This window comes from Paramormyrops kingsleyae, chromosome 2 (genome assembly GCF_048594095.1).
Source record: "Paramormyrops kingsleyae isolate MSU_618 chromosome 2, PKINGS_0.4, whole genome shotgun sequence".
NCBI lineage: Eukaryota > Metazoa > Chordata > Actinopteri > Osteoglossiformes > Mormyridae > Paramormyrops > Paramormyrops kingsleyae.
Genome location: NC_132798.1, coordinates 3,531,104 through 3,549,793, shown reverse-complemented (window position 1 = coordinate 3,549,793; position 18,690 = coordinate 3,531,104). Strand labels below are relative to the sequence as shown.

The 18,690-nt window shown below is 46.7% G+C and overlaps 1 protein-coding gene across 4 annotated transcripts in view; it reads right to left on the bottom strand.

Annotated features, from left to right (window-relative positions):
* Positions 1-2,788: 2,788 nt before the first annotated feature.
* The window catches only part of cntrl (centriolin), a 28,694-nt gene continuing 12,792 nt past the window's right edge, over positions 2,789-18,690 (bottom strand). For all 4 annotated transcript variants that reach the window (XM_072703667.1, XM_023809573.2, XM_072703675.1 and 1 more), the window contains 31 exons: positions 18,492-18,668; positions 18,018-18,152; positions 17,599-17,738; positions 16,322-16,514; positions 16,030-16,188; positions 15,661-15,840; positions 14,751-14,867; positions 14,364-14,487; positions 13,995-14,137; positions 13,338-13,530; positions 12,835-13,133; positions 12,494-12,651; positions 11,422-11,617; positions 10,584-10,714; positions 10,182-10,322; positions 9,857-9,983; positions 9,440-9,604; positions 9,108-9,246; positions 8,296-8,399; positions 7,941-8,074; positions 7,537-7,694; positions 6,959-7,032; positions 6,657-6,845; positions 6,026-6,203; positions 5,555-5,718; positions 5,145-5,273; positions 4,833-5,033; positions 4,619-4,681; positions 3,580-3,759; positions 3,400-3,493; positions 2,789-3,303 (listed from right to left, as the gene is read on the bottom strand). In XM_072703667.1, the coding sequence (XP_072559768.1) occupies positions 3,290-3,303; positions 3,400-3,493; positions 3,580-3,759; positions 4,619-4,681; positions 4,833-5,033; positions 5,145-5,273; positions 5,555-5,718; positions 6,026-6,203; positions 6,657-6,845; positions 6,959-7,032; positions 7,537-7,694; positions 7,941-8,074; positions 8,296-8,399; positions 9,108-9,246; positions 9,440-9,604; positions 9,857-9,983; positions 10,182-10,322; positions 10,584-10,714; positions 11,422-11,617; positions 12,494-12,651; positions 12,835-13,133; positions 13,338-13,530; positions 13,995-14,137; positions 14,364-14,487; positions 14,751-14,867; positions 15,661-15,840; positions 16,030-16,188; positions 16,322-16,514; positions 17,599-17,738; positions 18,018-18,152; positions 18,492-18,668 (4,599 nt within the window). In that variant the 3' untranslated portion in view covers positions 2,789-3,289. The remainder of the gene's footprint in view (positions 3,304-3,399; positions 3,494-3,579; positions 3,760-4,618; positions 4,682-4,832; positions 5,034-5,144; positions 5,274-5,554; positions 5,719-6,025; positions 6,204-6,656; positions 6,846-6,958; positions 7,033-7,536; positions 7,695-7,940; positions 8,075-8,295; positions 8,400-9,107; positions 9,247-9,439; positions 9,605-9,856; positions 9,984-10,181; positions 10,323-10,583; positions 10,715-11,421; positions 11,618-12,493; positions 12,652-12,834; positions 13,134-13,337; positions 13,531-13,994; positions 14,138-14,363; positions 14,488-14,750; positions 14,868-15,660; positions 15,841-16,029; positions 16,189-16,321; positions 16,515-17,598; positions 17,739-18,017; positions 18,153-18,491; positions 18,669-18,690) is intronic.

Here is an 18,690-nt window from a genome sequence, read left to right as displayed (position 1 = left end):
AATTGCCTCAGGAAAATAAATACATAGTTCTTGAGTTATTACATTGCCACTTCAATCAAACAGACATAAAGTAGATTGGTTTGTTAAATAAAACCATATGGGGAATCCTAAAGCCCATCTCAGGTAGTACTGGGCATTCTGGGATGCCAGGCATCCTGAAATCCTGGGCAGATCCTGCCAAAGGCAAGATTTAAACATTTTCTTTGGCTGCCAAAGACTTTTGCGAAGTACTGTATATATGCATGTACACACACACACACACACACACACAGTACTGTGCAAAAGTCTTGGGCAGCCAAAGAAAATGTTTAAATTAACTTTATATTGGTGTAAGACTATGCTATTATGCTTGTCAAAGTGTGTGTTAAAGACCATGTTTAAATGATCTTCATGTTGGCGTCTGTCTGTCATAGTGTGTTAGCATTTCAAAACCCCTAAAGTTACCCCAGCATTTGCAACAACTGTCCAATACACCCATGGATTTTTGGATTAAACCACAACCCCACCTCGTATGGCTAATCAAACCTCACTGACTTTTTAAATTAACTACGTGAACTCCATTCTGAAATGTTAGGAGAACATGGAATGGCTAAGGTGCCCCTGATGAGAGGTTTGGGAACTGTACCCATGATCTTCTAGTCATCCAACAAGATATTAATAACTTTTTGGAGAATTTTTTTGTTAGTTTTTATTGTGTTACTCTTGAAGGTGCCATATAATGAAAATCTGACTTTACTTCGGCATAGTCCAAAAAGGAGAATCTGAAACACCGGTGAGCTCCCTTTCAAATATAACTCCTGAAAATGTCGAAGGAGGGAGTGAAACGGGCCATTTCGTAACAGTCTGAATTACACCCCCAAACGTAACACATGCCAGCCAACTTTCAATTTGTGTACTCAGACTTCAGCATTTCTGCGGGTATTTTGAAGAATGAAGCAGAAGACAACAGCTAAAAGGTTGCGACGTGGATGTCGGCATTTTTCCATACCCGTCCCAAGGAACCAAACTGTCCACAGGCATAAGCTGATGTCCATCTTTAACAGGTATGTTGGGGGTACATTTCCCAAAAGCATCCGTTAGCAACTTACATAGCTGGAACTGTACAGTTGCATAGTTCTAATTATACAAGTCGCTAATGTTGCTAGCTACTATGCAAAGTGTGTAATACTGAGATTTGCTTCTGTACTTCCCATATCCTACTTTTGGTTAACCAAACAAGTATCTATTCGATACTGCAGTAAACAGGAAAAAAAGACAGAACTCCAAATTCACTTACAAGCTGCTCAGCTTGCTGTTTGGGGTTCTTGATAAAACTTGCATGACTTAAGCTAGCATCGTAAAATCATTTGTTGCATGAGATGAAAAATAATTTCAAGTGTTTTTGTTACAATCCTAAAAGCAAAGCTATGATTATGTTAACATTGTGCCCTGGCTGAAGTGGGACTAATACAGTTACATGCGGAAAATAGTTCCAGGAAACATTAAATGACAAAACTTACCCCTCAGAAGTGTTCGTTTACAATCTTCAAGCAACTGGCTGTTCTTCAACATCCAATTTCTCCTAGGATACAGGCTCATATATACTTGGATGCCTAAGCACTCCCATGTTTCACCTCAAATGTAGTGTTTATTGGTTCTGGGTGAGCCATTGAAATGCCTCACTGTAAACCACCCAATCAAAGCACAGCTCATGAACATATTAATGAGCCCATCCATTTTCTGCAACTGGTTATCCTATTCAGGGTCACAGAGGGTCCAGAGCCTATCCCGGAGGCTACAGGCACAAGGCAGGGACCAACCCAGGATGGGGCGCCAACCCATCACAGGGCACAAGACAGGGAACAACCCAGGATGGGGCACCAACCCAGGATGGGGCGCCAACCCATCACAGGGCACACTCACACACCATTCACTCAAACATGAACATCTATGACCAATTTGGTAACTCCAATCATCCTCAGCATGTTTTTGGACTGCGGGGGTAAACTGGAGTATCCGGAGGAAACCCCAGGACAACACAGCAATAACTTCACACACTGATGACTTTCTATACACTTTCTGCCTCAGCACTCACCAACACCTGTTACTTTCCATGGTCTGACACTTCGTGGCGGAGTTTCTCTTGATCCTAAACGCTTCCACTTTGCAGTAATACCACTTACAGTTGACTGGGGAATATCAGACAGGAAAGAAATTTCATGAACTGACTTTTGCGAAGGTGGCATCCTATGACAGCACCACGCTTGAATTCACTGAGTGTTCAGAATGACTCATTCTTTCACAACTGTTTGTAAACCTGACTGCCTGGGTAGGTGCTTGCATTTATAAACCTGTGGCAATGGGTCTGAATGAAACACCAGAACTCAATGATTAAGAGGCGTGTCCCAATACTTTTGTCCATATATTGTATAACATACAAAATACAGTGTGTCTATATTATACAAATAAGTGTAAAATGTGAAAATATTGATTGTCTCAGGAACACATTAAATTTCATATGTAAATTACCACTTGAATCATGGGACCGCTTTCTGCTAAAATGTGATTATTTATAAATATTCTGGCCAAACTAATTAAAACAGGCTTTACCTATTTCTCCATCAATCTCTCCCCTGCTCCTCAATCTTCATTACTGTTCATTACCTAACTGCACACACATTTAGGTCCTCTTACTTGCATATGTGAATATTTTTCTGTACTTCATGGGCCACATTCCTATTAATTTAACAGGTCAGCACACATCTGCTGCAGACACAGATATGGTCCAAATGGAGGAAGAGGCTGCATATATAGAAAAATATAATTTATTTCATTTTTAAATATGAAACAAACAGTATAGGTAGCTGTAAACAGCAGAATAATACATTTCAGCTATTTGGCATGAAAGTCCATACATATTTAATGTATAGTAAAATATGTGAGTAGATCAACACAGTAAGTCAGTTTTATAAAGTAAAAAGAACTGTCAGTGACACAAATGATTCCTGATTCTGAAAGACAATGTAAGAAAAAGCATAAAAACCATCACTGAAAACCAATATTCCTAATGTATACAGAACAACACAGGACAAGGTTTCTCACTGACCTATGTGCCTTACAGACTGCCTTACAGGGATTCTCACATGTGAAACACCAATACCTTCAAAACGACCTCAAAAACTTGTGGCCACCTTGCTCTTATAGACCACCCTGCTAAAAGAGGTTTCTTTACCAAACCTGCTACCAGCCAAAAGAATCAAGGTGTTTTGGGGTTGGGAATCCATTGGCTCCAAAAAGAAAAGTTCTGCAGTCACCAACTTTTATCTGCATGACAAAATAGCATTAAACTCAATGGGTTGGTCAGAGACAAAACAATACACATCACAGATGGCTACATATCAATGAACTATTACAGCTTACCTGAACTTTTCTCTGGGAGAGATGAGACCAGACGCACTGGGCTACAGGAATCATTTTCTCCACTCTGTAGACTCCAGCTCTCAGACGGTGGGACCTGAAGAGATCAACATTTTATAGAGAGCAGTAATTGTGTTGTGTGCTAAAGATCCAACAGTAAAATGAGTCTGGTCGCATACGTACACAGCCATTTTTAAGAGGATGCTCGTTGAGGTTTAGGGGTGCAGCATCTGTGGAAGAGTGGCACAGTAGCTCATCCAGCTTGTCCACTCGCTTACGCAGACCTTGTAAACTGCCCTCTGTCTGATGCCTTCGCTGGCTCAGAGCCTCCTGTTGAGACCACATCCTCCTGCGAAGCTGAGTCTGGGTGAAGACAAGAGGTGTCATGAGGCCACAGTCCGAGGAACTTCAAGGTGCTACTTTGAGAAATGTCATGAAATAGGCTATTCTGCTTAAAATACAGAGGCTGATCGTTCAGGTCCCCAAAGTAAGAATGATTGTTTTAACCAACCAGTTGAGTATTAGGAGTCAGTCGCACTCAACTATTTGGTTGAAACAAAATCTTGGTCTAGATTTTTACTTTCTGGACCTGAACTATCAGCCTGTGTTAAAATACATCCAGCTTTTACATAACTGAAGTTCATCTAATTAGACTAGGATTTAAAAACTATCAAACTTTTCATATTATGTGACAGATGGGCAATGCAGGGTAAAGACTCTTAGGGCGCTTTTCCACCGCACCAATACTGTACGTTTTGTGGTACAGTCGGGTACCAGTATGAAAAGTTCCAGTGCCTAGGTACCAAATCAGCTGGGGTATTTTTTTGGTACTTTGTGGGGGGGGAGTTACAACACTTTACTTGTCGAATGGTTATGCAAGTAGCCTGCCTCTAAACTCAATAGAACCCGGCGTCTTGGGAAAGAAAAAAAAAAAAAAGTCAGAAAACAACGACAAACTATCTATAATAAAACTTACACGCACTTGCCTATAACTCCCGTACAGTATGAAAGGATGAAGACTGATCTAGCTGACTAGCCATGTAAGAATTACATGTGCAGATCATGCGATGTTGGTATGAATATCACATGTGATCCAGCCCTAGAGCCACTTTCTGTACTTGTGGTCTTGAAGAACCAAAGGTACGGTTCCTGGTGCGGTGGAAAAGTGCCCTCAGTTCCCGTGAGGAAAAAGGTGACTGGTTTTATATTTTGCCTTTGGTACCTTGAGGTGGTCCTCCTGTTGCCGCAGTTTCTCCCTCACAACCTCCCCCTGCAACTGTTCATCCTGTTAACAGACGTGGACAAACGATCCAGGTGTTTGTTTAGCTACCTCCTAAGATAACACATTTCTTACCCCCTTTTCCTTAATCAAACAGCACGCCACCTGATTCTGCACACACCTGAGGATGTCACAAGCGAGTCGGAAGGACACACACCTTCGCAGTGAGGGCAGTTTTCCTTAACGAAGCCACCTGAGGGTAGTTCTCCTTGTGGCTCCCTGAGTCAGAGGTATCACTGGTTGGCATCTCCAACTCTTCAATGCCAGTATGGAGCACTGCCCTGACCTCCGATTTCAGGGAGTGCATCGTTTCCCTGATCTCTCGCCGGCGGATCTCTCCATCCCGCTGGGCACGCAGCTGGGGAGGGCACAGAGCACATGACAGGTTGGCACCACACTGAAGCTGGTCTGCCTTCTGGGGCCTCATGTGTCTCATGTCACCAGCTGTTGGGGGGGGGGGGACGGGGACCTTTTCCTTGAGGCTCAGCATCTCCTGCGAGGTCAAATTTAGCTCCTTCTGCAGTCGTCTCGCTCGCTGATGGTTCTCCTGGGCCACTCGCTCCACACTGGCCAGCTTCCTCTGTAACTTGGCCCGTTCCTGTTATGCAAACCTTGTGTTTACAATGTTGCACCTTTGCAGCTCCAGGCATCTTCACTCACATTACTCCGTATGGTCTTTTTTTACACGTGTTTTATTGAAACACAAGTTCAAAAATCCAGACAGACCTGACATGGACTTAGTGGGTAAACCTGCACGATATCTGCAGTGAAAGAATGACAAACTACCACAACGAGAGCTGAAAGCTCAGAGTGTTGACTTTGATGCAGGCCATGCGATATGAAAGTGACCCAAACAATTCCCTCAACGGCGCCTCTCACCTGCTCCATTTCCTCCATTTGAGTCCTGAGGTCCGTCTGGCTCTTCTCTGCGTTTCTCCTCTCCTTGAGCAGGGCTTCCTGCTTGCTCTGTAGCTCCACACGCAGGGTCCTGGATTCTTTTGCCTGGACCTGCAGTCGAGAGTCCCGATCTGACAGCTCCTGGCCTGTAAATAAAAATTGGACATACCATATCTCACATACGTAATGTTAACATTTATATATTTTAACTGGACAAGCGGTTACAGAATATGGATGAATGGATGAACTTATAACAGGTTACATATACTTTATGGCATTAGAGCAGTGCTTTTTTTGGCTGATAGTGCCATTGATTTCCAATAATCAGATTCTAATTTCACTTTGTACTTACAAACTCATGCCTTTAAAAAGCTTGAGTAGTGCCGTTATCTAGAGTCATAAAAAAAGGCACTGCGTAGAAATAAACAAACTAGAGCAGACAATGACGCTCACCCATTTGTTTCATTTTGTCCTGAAATCTCCTTTCTTCCATTGCAGTCACCCGCTCCAGCTTCTCTCTATGCTCAGCCAAGGCGCCCTCTAGTGCCCGCACCTGAGTCTGCAACTTGTGCAGCTTCTCCTGCTTCAGTTCTTCAGTCTCCACTGCTTCCTGTTTTAGTGCCTGTATATGCTGAATAAGCAATACACCCTAAATCCCACTAGTACTCTGTTCCTCTACAGTTACAGACTGACTGGTAAAGCTTTTATAAGGCAGATCTGCACCAACTAGGGAACTTTCAGAGCTCCAGTGAAGACTGACAATAACAAGACATCTAGAAAATTCAATTCAATTTCAATTCAATTTTATTTATATAGCGCTTTTAACAACAGTCACTGTCACAAAGCACTTTACATATAACCGGCCTGAACCCCCACCAAGTCTGAGGCAACAGTGGCAAGGAAAACTCCCTCTAACAGGAAGAAACCTTGAGAGGAACCTCAACTGGGAAGGGGACCCCATCCACCTCTGGGCACCAAAAGCAAATATATTTGGGATATACATTAGTGATTGATATGAATTATTGTCTAGAGGTGCACTGGTTTTAACAGGCTTGTTATCCGTACTGTGATCTTAACCACCAACCTGCTCCTGCTGCTTAAGGCTCGTCCGGCGCTTAACCAGCTCCTCCTCCAGTTTCCGGAGCTCTTGGCTCAACACCTCCATCTGGTGCTTGCTTTCCTGTAGCCTCCTCGCGCCTCCCTGCAGCTCCTCCTCCTGCTGTTCTTGCTCCACCTGCAACTCGTCATGCCTCCTAGTGGCACCTCTGATATCCTACACAAACGTGACATGTGACACTTTATGACATGACATTGCGGCAAAGACAGTGAGGCAGCCATCAGTCCAGCGGGTTCTGCAGCTGACCCACGGCCATAAGTGCAGTATACCTCTCCTATCTGCGCCAGCTCATGTCGAGCACAGTCCACCTGCTTCATTAGTTGATTCAGCTCCTCTGTTTTTTCTGGAAGCAAAGACAACCATTAAAACATTGTCTCAAAGCGCTTGACATTATCCCTTCCCAAAGCCCCCAGTAAGCAAGCCAGAAATGACACTGTCAAGGAAAAATTTCCTAGAAGGAAGAAACCTTGGGAGAGGAGGAACCAGACTCAAAGGGGGAGCCCATCCTCCAGGGGGCAGTAGAGGAAGCCCTTACCCTAACCAGACTCAAAGGGGGAGCCCATCCTCCAGGGGGCAGTAGAGGAAGCCCTTACCCTAACCAGACTCTAAGGGGGGGCCTATCCTCCAGGGGCCGGCAGAAGAATTCAAATGAACAAGACGGCACAATCCTGATTTACACCGTCCAAATTTTTACATTTGAATCTAAATGCGGAGGGCAGGCAAGCGCTGCTTCTGATGGCAGGATGAACAGTTTCATGAAATGCTACATTTTATTGACTCGACTGGAACGTCACACGGAATACAATAAGTGAGACAGCCGAGTCAGCAGGGGGCGATGTGGCGGTACCTTCCAGTTGTTGTTGAGCTGCAGCAGTGTCACTGCTCACTGCCTGCTTTAAGCTTCGCATGCGCCTCTCTTCCTGCTTGACCTGCTCCAGCTCTGCCTCCACACGAGTTCTCTCTGCCTCGGCAGCCTGGGCTTCCTGCTCCGCGACCTCCAGGCACCTGAAACGTCACAAAAACACGGAGGTGCGGAAAGTACAAACCCCAGATCAAGATTTTGTTTCAGCCAACCAGAACTCTCACTGTGACTCTTTATACTCAACTGGTTGGTTGGATTTTTACTTTCTGCATCTGAACCTTCCATGTCTGCAAATACCACATGCAACCTCCTATCCCAGACGTGCATGGACTCCATGGACAGTCATCACTCCCCCGATGGAGCCCCTCATGCCTCTTCCAGGCCGTTACCTTTCAGCATGGCCCCGTCTGGCCTCCAGGTTCCTGGACTGGTCTTTGAGCAGATCCCGGTCTTTCTCCAGTGTCTTCAGCTGTTCCCTAAGTGCTCGTGTTTTCTTCTTCAGGACCTCCAGCTGGCTGCGCTCCTAGGTCAAGTTTCATTACATTGTCATTACAACAAAATTTATAAGCAGAGGCAAAACAAAATTAAGCATGTTAAAGTTGGCATAGTGAGTTAAGAATGTAAAACACTGATATACTCTGGGTCTGCAGACATTCCAAGGTTCATTTCAGAATCAATGCAGACCACCTTAGTCCAGCAGCACCTGTCCCTCTACCCCCCACCCCTCATACTCCTACAGCTAACCTGCATCAGGGAGACCTGGTTCCTCTCCAGCTGCTCCAAATGCTGATTGTGCTGTAATTTCACGTCCTGTGGCTCCTTGTTCTCCACATGGACCTGCTTCAGCCCTGAAAGGAGGGAAGGGTCAGATGAAAGACCAGACAACCTAACCTCAACCATAGGTAACCAAACAAAATACAAGACTTTTGGCATTTTTACTTTTTTGATTGCGTTCACAGATTTTTATAAAATTGAGGTTATCCAAAAGGGGATCTGAAAAATGTCCCCAAAAGTAAGGAAGTTTCAGGTTTTACCATAGCACATGTCATCTATGCAAACACACACACACACACACACACACACACACACACGTGATGATTTTGGACCATGGGGGGAAACCCATGCAACCCTGTATGTGTGAAGCTACTGTTTCATTCCTACAAACTTCAGCTGATATGTTAAAAAGAAAATCAGCTATAATACTATTTACACTCTGCAAACTAGTGAGTCTTACGCTATATCAATGTTTCCCAGCTCGGTCCCAGGGCCCCCAGACAGCCCACACCGTGTGCCCCCCTCCCAGCCCCCAGACAGCCCACACCGTGTGCCCCCCTCCCAGCCCCCAGACAGCCCACACCGTGTGCCCCCCTCCCAGCCCCCAGACAGCCCACACCGTGTGCCCCCCTCCCAGCCCCGAGACAGCCCCCTCCCAGCCCCCAGACAGCCCACACCGTGTGCCCCCCTCCCAGCTCCCTCCCATCTGTCCCCAAGGACCAGACTGGGAAACACTGACACAGTATAAGGAAGTAGATCAGTATGGTTCTCAGACTCTTAACCTGCTGTGTGCTGGTTGAGCTGGGACAGAGTGTCTTGCTGCATACGCTCCTCCCACAGACACTTCTGGCTGAGCAGAGACACTTCCGTTTTCCTCTCCGCCAGCTGGGAGCCAAGCTCACTCTTCTGGGCACTCAGAGCCTAAAACGAAATATTATGCTAGTCGTATATGTAAACTATAAGGATTACACTAATTTATTTCTGAATAGCGGGTTTACTGTTATCTCGATCCTGAGCCATAGTGATATATTGTTTCTTTATAAACACGTCAATATTCTACACAATCATCTCCTTGAAATACTGCCAGACTACATGGAACAACAGAAGTGTCCACCTTTATGTGCCTCTGCAGCTCCCTGGCTTCCTGCTCGCCGCGCCGCAGCACCTCTGCCAGACTCTGCCTCCGCAGCTCCACACTCTCCAGCAGGAGGTGCTCATCCTCACGACGCTGCTCCAGCTTTCTGTCCAGGGAACTAACTTCCTCCTGCTGCAAGGCCACCTTATCCGGGGTCACGTCCATCAGCGTAGAAACATCATTAGAATTAGGGAAACGGATTATGGTGCATTTATTCATGGTGAAATGGTAGCTAATGTCGTCAAACAACGAGAGAGACACAGATGTACGCAAAAAATATGGTAATACATTGTAATTACTTTAAAAAACACAATACAGCAGAAACTTCCACCATCAAAAGGTTTATATATAAAGAGAAGGCAATGAAACAAAACCCTCCTCAAACAGAGTAATTACCTCCGTGTTCAGCCTGTCAAGCTCGTTCCTGCGCCGAACCAGCAGGCTCTCCAGCTCTTTGAGACTCTCTAGGTGCTGGTCTTCTCTTCCCTGTGCCTCCTGAAGGCTGCTCAGTAGGGTCTCCAGCCTATGAAGGAACACATGCTGAGATGTACAAAGCTGCATTGCAACTCTTATTACCCTTTAAAGCCTTAATGAGTTAGCACTGCCATCATAAAGTAAAGATCCTTTATCTTGATGTAATTCATGCTTCTCTGCTGTATTCCACTCAAATTGCAGACGTCAGAAGAGAATAAGAATTAATTCCATAAATGGGGCGCCTCACTTCTTAGCCTTTTGATCCACCTGGTTGCTGATGTCCTGGAACGTCGTATCCCGACCGGCAAGCGCATCCTCCACGGTTCGCAGGGTTTGTTCCTGCTCCACCCGGCGCCTTTGTAGCTCCTGCACCGCGTCCTGAAGGTCCCTGGTAGAGCAACAGCAAATTCACCAACACTCAGCATGACTTCCCCCATCTCTTTCTCATGTCAAAGGCTTCTCTGGAATTAACATTTACAGGTGCTAAATTACTGCAGCTGCAGAAAACCTGCCAAGAAATTGGACCATTTCTGCAGATTAATGCAACATCCTAATTTTGGGTGTATTTACACATCAAACATGAATTGCTATCTACGCAGAGGTTCCTTAGGAGAAGCAGAAGTAACAGGTGGCCTTGATGGACCCGCACCTGAGCGTCTGGCTGGCCTGGACCAGCTGGGCTGTGGAGTCTTTGGCACGACGCTCCATCTCTTCCAGCTCCTGCTCGGTGCCTCGCAGCCTCTTCTGGGCCTCGCTGTTCTTCTGTAGCATCTCTCTGGTCTGCAGGGTCAGCATGAACATAGACTGATCACACAGCACTACACACGACTGACCGAGTTCAGGTTTGCTTGTAGGACTCCTGCAATCTTCAGATGATCAGTTCATGTCCTTAACTGGTACTCTACCTCTTGCCCAATCTCTTCACAGCTATACAGTACTAGTCAAAAGTGTGGACAGGCCAAGCTGCCTAGAAAGGAGGGTGATATTGTCACATCACTTTACCTGGACACCTAACCTTAACCCAGTACTGAAGGCTTGGGAGGAGTTTGAGCACAGAGTGAAGGAAGAACGGCCAGTGAGTGCTCAGCATATATGTGGGACCTCCTTCAGGAGAACCGAAAAACATCCCAGGAGGTCACCTCATAAAACTGATGTAAAGGAGACAACGGGGTCAGCCAGTCCCTAGAGCAATTGGGGTTAAGGGTCTGGCTCATGGGCCCAGTGGTGGGATCACTCTGCAAACCTAGGGATTTGAACCGACAACCTTCTGAGTCCCCACCCACAGAACTGATCCCCCCCAAAAAAATTATATATATATTTTTTTAGCAGTTTTATTTGTCAGTGCTTAATTCCATGTAGTTATAGAACACATAAACCTTTCTATGGGTAGTTGTGTCCAAACTTTTGACTGGTAATGTATACTGATGGGCAGTTGGGAATAAATGTGCACAAAGGAGAGCAAGATATGTCGGCCGGGTGTGACAGACCTTTGCCCTGGTCTCCTTCAGGTCATCCTGGGCCTGCATCAGCAACCGGTCAGCCTCCCTGAGCTCTGCCCTCCGCCGTGACAGTGTCTTCTCCACACACTGCACCTCCTCCAGCACCTCCCCGTGCTGCTGCCGCCGTGACTCTCCCAGCTCCATCTCCCCAAGCATGGAGCTCACACTGCTCTGCAGGGCTTCCCTGCAAGGAGACGCGGCCCAGACTCACGCGGTGGTACTGAGCTCTCCCACAAACATACTGTACGCAGGGGGGCAAGACCCAGGTGGACGGGGGGGAACCTATACCCCCATTATTTAATTTGGATTCATTCACCACCTCCCCAATAACACCATTGTATTTAAAATATTAAGTTTAATAATATTAAGTTGTGTCCCCCCAATATTACTCTTTCCTACGCTATTGGTTGTACATTGGACTGAATCCATTTCCATTCATTTTCCTTATAAGCTTACAAAGACTATCTTTACTTAGCCACTAGAACATTTAAAGTATCTATCTAGTCTTTCATATATATATATATATATATATATATATATATATATATATATATATATATATATATATATATGGTAAAATAGGTACAATTTACAAATCATCAACTTAAGTACAGACGCTCCTCTACTTACGAATGAGATACGTTCCGAACGGTTGTTCGTAATTTGAAATGTTTGTAAGTCGTTATTCAACATCATTTTAAGGATATACGCAAGTACACAGAACTAGGAAGCTGGGAGTAGAAACGCTACGCTGCTGCGCGGCGGGAGTAGCGGCCAGAAGGCGTACTAGGCGGAATTGGCGCACAGGAAAAAAAATTGATGTTGAACAGGAAACGGGAGCCCAATGAACACAATATGGCCTTTCAGTCCTCTTCTTTCGAATGTCTGAAAGTTCGCAAGTTGAAAGTTCGTAAGTAGAGGAGCGTCTGTATTATAATACAGACGTTTGCATTTGGAAGGTCGACTAGAAAACGTATCCACTGAAGATGCTGCTTGGTTTCTATGATCACTGGAAACATCTCATGTGACAAATATTAGGCATTACTGAGAGAAAAGTCACCTGCGCCTGTGCAGCTGACTCACAGCTCTGCGCAGCTCCTGCTCCAGATCCTCGCGCAGCTCCTGCAACCTCTGCACATCTCCTCCTCGACGTTCCTCCCTCTTCCGCTTCCTTTTCAGCTCCCGCACCTCTTCCACCAGCATGTGATGCTCTCTCTCCTGTAGGGGGGCGCACCCTTTACCGTAAGGAGTGCCGCTCCGGCAAAACAACATACACAAAATGCACAATAAAAGATACTCATGATCATACAGGGCTTGTTAGCTGCAGTTTCCTGCAGGGTGGGCTTATGTCACACTCTAGGGGCCTCCCACTCTACTCCATGGGACACGTCCTTCACCCACCATCTCCTTGTGACTGGGCACATTGCAGAGCAGGATGCCAGCTTGGACGAGAGGCACTGTCAGGCTGGAGGGTGGGGGCCCATACACCAGCTGGGTTCTGGGCGGCGCAGGACCGTAGATGACTGTCCCAGGGCAGACGGACAGCCCTGCAGCTGGGGGAGCATAGACCACGGTGCCGGGGGGGAGGGGGGAGCCGTCGGGCAGCGCTGTGTAAATGGCAGAGCCTGGCGGGGGCACAAAGGACCGCCCTGAGCTGTCGCTGCCCCCCCCGCTGTCCTCCCCGCTGTCGGGCTGATCACCTGGGAAGAAAGAGGAGGGAGAAAAAAAGAGGAAAAAGGAAGAAGAGGAAATTGGCTGTATGAAACAAACAGCAGTACTAACACATGGTCAATTTACACCAGATGGAAAATATTCCAGCTTTTGCACAGTTCAAACCAGAATTCCAGAACACAGTACAGACATTCCTCCCCGCTTCAGTTTATTCAGTTTATCTGTCACGATACCTTTTGCCTTGCAAGCCTTTGAATGCCTACGTCTGCGTGGGGAATAAATCCAATATCCCCCAGCAGCAGGACTTGGAGATTCCTCTTTATCCTTCCTGCCTCGATGGGTCATGTGGCGCCCCCTGTCAGGAGACGGCGGGTATTGCAAGCCAAGACCAGAGTCCTGTGTGCCCTGGGATTCAACACTAGGGGGCTGGTGAGGGGATGGAACAGGGAACAGAAAATATCTACACCTTTGATCACATCTGTAGGACGAATTTTCATAACTAGTATCACTTAGCAGTTTGTGCTGGTTATTACTGGTTGCTAGAGTTAAATTTCTCATCTAAAGAGATACTGTAAGGTGTATTTCAAGTTCTACTGCGTTAAATTGTGAGGTGGCACGTTGCAGTGTGTGTTTCCCCCAAGTAACTCCAGATTCTCCTAACAGTTCAAAGACATTAGGCTCATTGGTGTCTCTAAATTGGCTGGTGTCTCTGACTGTGTGTCTCTGACTGTGTGTCTCTGACTGTGTGTCTCTGACTGTGTGTCTCTGTGTGTGTACCCCATGCTGTCTGGGAGAGGCTCCAGGGCCTCACACAACCCAGCCCAGGATAAGTGATTGGAAGCTGGATGGATGCCTTTAACTGCCCTTATGGAAGAAGATGGCTGGCGTACGTTTGGAGGTGATGGCACGTAGTACCAGAAGCCTCTTCCTCCAGGGGACCCTTCTAGGTTGGAGACAAAGTTGCTCTGCTGTGAGAGGGTGTTCCTCAAAGCACTGATCTCAGCCATCAGCTCATCCAGGTTGCCACTGGTATCTACAATGAAGATCTCATAAGACAGATGTGGTATTCCCCCTCTCATAATTACAAATTCCCGCAGCTGAATTCATATCAAATTATTACAAACAAAAGCAAAGAAAGTATATTTAAAGACCAATCTAGATCATTTAGTGATCACAGATGCTGCTCTGAGCCCTTAATACAGCAGTTGCAGCTACGGGGCCACAGGCAGGTCTGCTGGGGACGACGGCCCAAAGCTCACCCTGCTGGACCTGCGCCAGCTGCTCCCGTAGCCGCTTGGTCTGCGAGTGCTGCCTGCTCAAGGTCCGATGCAAGCGATCCAGCTCGCGCTGCTGTCCCTGCTTACTGTGGTCCACTTCATGTACCTGTAGCACGGACATGTACACCTGAAAGCTTCTGGTCACACACTCTGCTGTGGGGTACGTGTGCAAACTGAACTTCTCTAGTGAAAATCTCCAACAGTATAAACAAATTAAACTCTAGTTATACAACCATAATTATATACACAAACGACAAGCCTTTACAAGCGGGGAGTAGGTGTGCAAACTGTTTTGCATCATACACTGGATTAGGCTCAGACAACACTGTGCTGAAACGCCAACAGATGAGGGTGGGGGGGGGGTCTCACCTGCGGTTCCCTGTCCCTCAACAGCGCCTGCAGCAGCTGGATCTCAGCCTCCGATCTGGCGAGGTCTCGAGTCGCAGCTGCAATCCGTCTCCGGGATTGTGTCAGCTCCTCTGCGTCCTGTGAGGCGTGCAGGCCTCGAATCACTACTCAGCCAATCAGCATGAAGTATCCGAACCCATAATCAGGGAGCGAATGGCTTCATTCTCTACTAAACACACGCATAAGCATGCAGCCCATCATCAATATATTAAGAGCTTATTGTGAGGCTCAAAGTATCAGAGTAAAATGCTAAGAGGCTTGGAGTCCCACCGGGAAAGTCAAGGGGCAACCACATGATATTGTACTTTCACGCAATAACATTAATACATATGGTGCTGTGACCAATCAGAAATCAGGTGCCCACTGCACATGTGAGACAGAAGTTCACAAAGTGACTAGCGAGATGCGAAGAGGGTTAAGACTCAAGGCTGAGGAACCATGCATCAGCATCCCTTTAGAGAAAAGGACTGCAACGTCCACTAGGACACTTTCTTTATCGGACTGTGATGTCCACTCACACACATCTGGAATCTGAGTCCAATAAGCACTCTAACCTGCAGCCTACGTTTAAGGAATAATTCATCATCACATGCTGTAGGTTAAGCACAAAGTAAATTTCAGGTCTGATCACTATAAATCCCCAAATCATAACTGATTAGTCTGAGATCACTGACAAAAAAGTTTAAGTTTCCACAAACTATTGGTATCTATTTACATTTGTATGTCGCAGATGCACTTAATAGGTTCCTATTGCTCATATTAATTGAAGGATCTACAGCAAACAATCTAATAGAACAGAGTAAGTGCTTGCCAGTGGTCCTGGTACGCTCTCCCTTTGCAGTGTAGCCCACAGTGCTGTCCCCATACAGACCTCGGCCCGCTCCTGGCCGATCTTGCGCACAGTGTCCTGGAGGGAGCGCAGCTGCTCTGTGGCTGCATTCAGCTGCTGGGCGGCCATCTTGTCCGCAGCTGCCCTGGACCTCTTCATCCCCAGCAGTTCCTGTTCCAGACACTGGAGCTGCTGCTGGTTGCGAGAGTCCTCCAATTTTACCTGGCAACATGTTACAGCACAAACAACTCATCCATATTGGCTGCATTTGGTTCATGGGATTTCATTTGGTTTTGACTGAATTTTTGTTTCAACTAGCAGGAAAAAAACATCAATGTCATATTTTTTCTGCAGTTAACATGTTTCTGATACAGATGGCTCCAGTTCTTCTTGCTACGATCCCCTTCTGACCTGGTCATCTTGGTCATCAAGCTCAGCCAGCAGATGGTCTCTCTCGCTCTCAGCTTCCCTGAGCCGCCGTTCCGTCAGGCCCTGCAGTTCCTGTGATTCTCGTAGCTCCTCCTTTAGCTTCCCGAGTACTTCGGCCTCGCGTTCATCCCTCTCAGCATCCTGGCCCAGAAAAAGGCACATTCTGTTCATGTTGCTGCATGCCAGTGAATGCAACATCAGCAAGCCCAGCAAAGTACTGAAGAGGTGAAGCCATCTCCGGAGATGACCTGTGATCTGTCCGTGATGCACGTACCTTGGCCTGGAATGCCTGAAGCGCCTCTCTGGTGTTCTGCAGCTGCTCCTTCAGCGAGGTCATCTCCTGAGTGAGCCTGCCCTGTTCGCGGAGGGCCTCTTCCCTGTCTGCTCGTGCGCTGGACACCACGCATTCGACCTCAGCCTGCAGTTGACCAAGGCTGTGACCTAACACATCCTCATCATGGATCGGCCTGTAGAGACGCCATAACGAAGCCTCCTGAAGTTTTCTGGCCAGTAGGTAGGAAGAAACTGGCAGGTTCAGCATGTGATCTGACTTGAACCCACTAGCCCAACCCTAGTGGGACAGCTTCAGTAAGTAGAGCTTCTCAGTGGCCCACAGTGCTACTGGAGTTTGGGAGCATTGAGACCAGTTAGAAATTACTGAAACAGCCAAAAAATGGGGCTGTATCTAGCAATTAATTTCGTATAGATTAATCTAACAAATATTTTTCCCCATGATTAATTGATTTCTATAATAACTTATTTGATGAATAACCTAACAAAAATTAACTTTCAAATGCAGTAAGGCCTCCGTATCCATGGATTCAACCAGCAGTGGACTGAAAATATTCAAATAAAATTCCAGAAAGTAACAAAAACTTTGAACTCACAGTGCTGAACGCTACACTGAATCCACGCAAACAGAGTGATATGCAGTTTTGGGTGTTGGCGAGTCTTAACCCCGTGGTGGGTGTGTGTGTGTGTGTGTGTGTGTGTGTGTGGAGATGGAGAGAGAATTCATTTGTATTTTCTCCATTTAAAATTTTCTATATGTACTACAATGGCTGCCTCTGTACTGAAGATTAAGACTTTTTTTTCTTGTTTTTATTCCTCAAACAATACAGTACAACAATCATTTACACAGCATTCACATTGTACTAGGAATTATTAGTAATCTAGAAATAATTTAAACTATATGGGAAGATTTGTGTAGGTTATATGCAAATAGTACAGTTTTATATCGGACTTGAGCATCTGCGGATTTTGGCATCCGCAGTGGGTCCTGGACCCAACCCCCGCAGATTTGGAGGGCAGACTATACCAAAATCCCTCAGACTATACCAAAATCCCTCAGACTATACCAAAATCCCTCAGACTATACCAAAATCCCTCAGACTATACCAAAAAGTAATACAAACATTTGCACTACAGATGCACGATATATCAGTTAACGCATTCGTATGGGTCGTATCTTGGAGAGATCCATCTCGCAGTCCTGCCTATAGCCTCCATGCTGTAACATGAAATGGTGACATTACATTAGGAGACGGGTACCTGTACTCCCCCGACCCGATGGCCCTCCTGAGATTCTCCAGACATTGCATCACTTCCTGTGGGCTGAGCAGCGTGGCCCTGGCCTGCTCCAGCTGTCCCTGCAGGGTCTTCACCTGTCTCCTCAGAGATGCCTTCTCCTCCTTCAGCAATGGAGAGAGGCCCGACCATTATAATACCACCAAGATACACCTGTTCTCTGACACAGACCCACAAACAATATAATTAGACAACTGTAACATGGTAGCAGCAGGTTCTGCATGACTACTGTGGCCTGGGCTTGAACTAGTGTTCATCCAAAGAGTTGCGGGAAACTTTATATGCATCCAAGTTCACAAAGTAAAACAATAACAAAAGTGTACATAACAATGGGGAAAAAACAGGCCCCCCCCCTGCGGCCCCCACTATGTCAGTGTTCCCACCTGCAGCGACTGCCACTGCTCCTGGAGCTCCTCGTGCTCCTGGTCGCGGCCGGCGGCCAGCTGACCCTGGGCCAGAGCGTTCTCCTTTGCCTGCCGCTCCTTCTCCAGCTCTGCCTTCAGTGCTGCCTGCTCCATCTGCGGCAGACACCCAAGAAGCCTGCTCACAGTCGGACCACGAGGGGCTACTCTGCTTAGCAGCAGTTAAAAAAAACAAGATCCATCACGAAATGAAGCCTTTCCTGAATCCGAACACAGCCAAGTCTCTCTGCCATTTTTTTATACCAAGGGAAACGTGCTAATCAGCAATTTGCAACCCAGCAAGATTTCAGGCTGATTATACCAAATCTGTACTTACTCAGCTGTGGTACTACGATGACAAGTTCCATTGGCTGGATGAGCCACACAAGAACATCTCAGGTGACCATGTGACTGGGAAGTGAGCGGATGAAAGCCCACATGGCTTTCGCCACACACCTGACTGAGCTTGCGCAGTCTGTCTAGCTCCTGCTTCAGCCTCCCAACTTCTGCGTTATGTTCCTGCAGCTGGGCCTCCAGCTTTCCTTCAAAGGCGCACATCTGATCCTGGGCCTCAAGGAGCTCAGCATTCTCCCTCTGGAGCCCGCTCACCTCCTGCTGCAAGTGCTCCACCTCCTACGACAGCCATGTTGGAGAA